Source organism: Priapulus caudatus, unplaced genomic scaffold (genome assembly GCF_000485595.1).
Source record: "Priapulus caudatus unplaced genomic scaffold, Priapulus_caudatus-5.0.1 Scaffold362, whole genome shotgun sequence".
Classification (NCBI taxonomy): domain Eukaryota; kingdom Metazoa; phylum Priapulida; class Priapulimorpha; order Priapulimorphida; family Priapulidae; genus Priapulus; species Priapulus caudatus.
This window is the reverse complement of record NW_014577423.1, coordinates 273,775-277,813: the sequence shown is the minus strand read 5'-3', so window position 1 is coordinate 277,813 and position 4,039 is coordinate 273,775. Positions and strand designations below refer to the sequence as shown.

The 4,039-nt window shown below is 39.7% G+C and overlaps 1 protein-coding gene across 1 annotated transcript in view; it reads left to right on the top strand.

The window, feature by feature from the left end:
- Positions 1-1,917: 1,917 nt before the first annotated feature.
- Positions 1,918-4,039, top strand: part of LOC106809544 (serine hydroxymethyltransferase, cytosolic-like) — an 8,569-nt gene continuing 6,447 nt past the window's right edge. The window contains exons 1-4 of the mRNA XM_014812642.1: positions 1,918-2,095; positions 2,418-2,545; positions 3,227-3,450; positions 3,668-3,802. Of these exons, the coding sequence (XP_014668128.1) occupies positions 1,973-2,095; positions 2,418-2,545; positions 3,227-3,450; positions 3,668-3,802 (610 nt within the window). The 5' untranslated portion in view covers positions 1,918-1,972. The remainder of the gene's footprint in view (positions 2,096-2,417; positions 2,546-3,226; positions 3,451-3,667; positions 3,803-4,039) is intronic.

Below are 4,039 nucleotides of genomic sequence, written 5' to 3'. Positions count from 1 at the left end.
AATCTCTGACTAGTCCCGCAGATATAAGATGGCCGCGCCCATGGCGGTAGTTGTAAATATATATCCTTTCGTTATTATACTTTGATTTATACACATTACCTAGCCAGTTTATTAGCTAGGCACAAGTCCGATATCCGAAATCACTACAATAAGAACTATTGGCGGCTAAATAAGAGCAATATACAGACCTTTGAATTTCTTGACTGGTCAGTCAAAAAGGGCTTGTTGGGGGTCCATTATGCAGAGCTTCCAATTGAAATGGCCCATGAAATTGTCCAGTGGAATAAAGTTTTTCGGAACCCCAAAGAAAATGTCTCCCTCTTACATGCACCTCCTTCCTGATCAATCACGCATTCAGGCGTAAACAATAACAGAGATGAAATTGTGTTGAGTTTGTGGCTCTTGACGCACGTGCATTGACGTACAAGACTGTTGAAAGCACAGGCACTTGGAACGTCTCAATAAAAGTAAATATTCACACAATTTTTCACAATGATCGACCGCCTATGGGCAAAATAGGTGAACGTATGTGAAACATATACGGTTAGTACTTACTGTGACATATCCGTGACTAACTGACACCACTAAATTGTTAAAATGTTCCATGCACCTTAAGAAATGTGAGAAATTACGAGGTTATCATCGCAGAACTCCCGAACACCGTTCGTCACAAAGCTATAATATATGTAAACAAACACGCGGGTTGCGAGGTGCCTGCCTCCGATATCCATTTCGAGGCCCGCTAAGCCAAGCATGAAGCGCGCGGGCAAGACGTCACACACACAGCTACATTCATTGACTAAAACAATTGAGTAGCGCGGTTAGGGATTTTCGGAATTATTCAATTTTAAGAAAAACTTCAATGTTTAATGAATGACGCACTCGTTCACTTCCGACAGCGAGTGAAAATGCCGAAAATGTTCCACTTCGATGCGAAATGAATCGGCCGGACATTTCATTATTTACGAAAAGTAAACAGGCTGGCGAAAGACAGTAGGTACAGTAACTCGTCACATCGGTGACGCCCCATTCATGCCCATCAACGAAGAAGGCGGGGCTTATTCTGATTACGGAGATGCGAAAATGCGATAGAAGGACGTAGCGCAGTGCGCTAAACAGCGTGTTATTTTCGTATTTGTGGCAAACTCTATTGTAGGAAACCGTTCTAACATAGCAGAATGCCCTATAGTTCCTGAGATCGGCAATTTGGTGGTCCAATATGGGTCCCCACGGGCCCACCTATAAAAATATAAAAGACTGGTGCGGCGTAGGCTGTGATTGGAAGACGCAAAGTGTCAATCCTCGGCACGCCTCGTCATCATGGCCGCATCACGTCTAGTTCTCTCCCTATGCCTTTAAGGTATGTCGGGTGTGACGTATGCATTCAAATTTAAAGCTAATTTGCAGCGTTGCTGTGTTTGCTTTTGAGAGTTCCAAAAAAGTCATTCTGTGTTTTCACAACTTGATGTATACGACGCTATATATAACTGATGGAGTTTACCTGTCTATTGGGGCTGCTTATGACATGAATAATTGACTCCAATTGGTACAACCCTTTCCTATGCCCTCCCCTTCTGTCCATAAATAACATTTCTTCTGGATTTCCTGGGGAGAACTCTTTGATCTAAATGTGCTACTGTATCAGTTGAAAAGGAATATTGTATGTGAGTGAATAGAATATCATATACTGGTATATAATCTGGTACAGTTGAAAAGGAATATTGTATGTGAGTGAATAGAATATCATATACTGGTATATAATCTGGTACAGTTGAAAAGGAATATTGTATGTGAGTGAATAGAATATCATATACTGGTATATAATACTGGTATATATACTGGCATATCATATATAGTGATAGAATAGAATATCATTTACTTAAGAAATAACTGGATCAAAGACATATTAGCATTTTACTGTTATTTACACTAAAATCTGTGATAATCTAGATAAAGTGCAAAACGAAGAAACATGGGATCTCTGGGTCATTCTGTCAATATTGGAGAGGCTGGGGATACGGCACGCTTGGCCAAGTCTTGGAGGATGCATGAACCATTGAAGACTGCGGACCCTGAGGTCTGGGCCATAATGCAGGTACCAAGTTAGTGTGCATTAGCTAATCAAGTAATAGTGTTGGTCAGATTATCACTAGATGGGTGCAGGTGATTAAAGTAATAGCATGAGTTTTTTGAATAAAAATATTGGTGGTAAAAAATAAGTATTTTAGTTTGTGCAGTTTCAGGGATATAGAAGGGAAGGTCTCGAAAAAATATAGTAAGATGCACCTGTGGTAATGCTGATTCATGGCGAACAGCCCTTTACAGTAAATATATAAGTTTATGTTGTATACACGAGGTCTTTTAGTTGGCCAGTACATAATTAAGTAACCTACACACGTATGTTTTTTTTAATGCAGAACGAAAAGCAGAGGCAAAGGCTGGGTTTGGAGCTGATTGCTTCTGAAAACTTCCCTAGCAGAGCTGTTATGGAAGCCCTGTCTACCTGTCTCACAAACAAGTACTCTGAGGGTTATCCAGGTGCAAGGTGTGTGATGAATACCTATTTGCCAGGGGGTGGGAAATATAACTGTCAAAATCTCGGATTTTTTGTTGCTTATACAATAAACGTTGATGAATATTATTAAATGTATCTGCACATGCTCACCTTTAAGGAATTTAGATTGGTAAACAAATCAATACTTCAGTCTGGTCGATAATTGCTCTAAACTGTCAACTGCCACTTTCAAGAATTGTCAATCGACATACACGACATAGTTAAATCACACGGTCACACTCATCAGCACATGACATGGTCAGATGTGAACCGGACAGCTGATGTGTTCACTATGTGGCGTGCGATATGTATCTCCCTCTACACACTGGGCCACAATTAAAAAAATCTTTGTTTGCACTCACCCGACCCAGGCTTAAAAGTTTGGGTATGTAGGTAGGTTTTTGAGGGGGTCTTTTTACAAATTCAGCATGGTGTCTACATGCTCGGGTGTACGTGCTTGTGTGGATACACCTTTTATGTTGAATGTTTGTTTTGCTTGGTACATATAATGTATTGCCTACAGATTTATATAATGTACAGTAATACAATTTGTAAAAAAATAAAAAATAAAAGAATGGGAAAGATCAATAAAAAAATTTGGAGTCGGCCCCTTTTTGGCGGGTCCAGTCCGCCTGGTGAGGGCAAACAAACAATATTTTTATTATGGCCCAGGTATTACGGTGGGACGGAGTACATCGACGATATGGAGCTTCTGTGTCAAGAGCGATGCCTGCAGGCTTTCGATCTAGACCCTGAAGAATGGGGCGTCAACGTGCAGCCATTGTCTGGCTCACCCGCCAACTTTGCTGTCTATACAGGCCTCGTGGGGCCTCACGGTCGAATCATGGGCTTAGACCTGCCAGATGGTGGTCACTTGACTCATGGCTTTTTCACAGGTAAGTTTCAACCTGTGGCTAATTGTAAACATAATTAGGTACTTATAGGTAGGCTGAAGAAAGTAGCTCTTGCTACAACCATTGCCAGGTAGGTCTAGAGGTGAATGGATAACTGCAATAAATGAAAGCATGCATGGTTTATAACTGGTCATTAGTTGTTGCAATGCTGAATAAAATAATGTAACATTTTTTCTAAAAAAACAAAATTTCTCTCCAGAGAAGAAAAAGATATCAGCCACATCCATATTCTTCGAGTCGATGCCATACAAGTCTGATCCAAAGACTGGACTGATTGATTATGACCAACTAGAGACATCGGCTCGCATGTTTAAACCGAAACTTATCATTGCTGGTTAGTCATCGTACCATTCCTCCTTCAGGGTGAAATTCAATTTAAATGCCATTCAACTACATATATACCTTCCTTGGGAGCCAAGAAAGTAATGCATGATGAGTAACAATATATGTTTTAAAAAACAAAATTGCCTAGTGCATCAGATATTTCCTTCACATCTATAAATTTATATATATATATATATATATATATATATATGTATATATATATATATAATATATATATTCTTCGTAG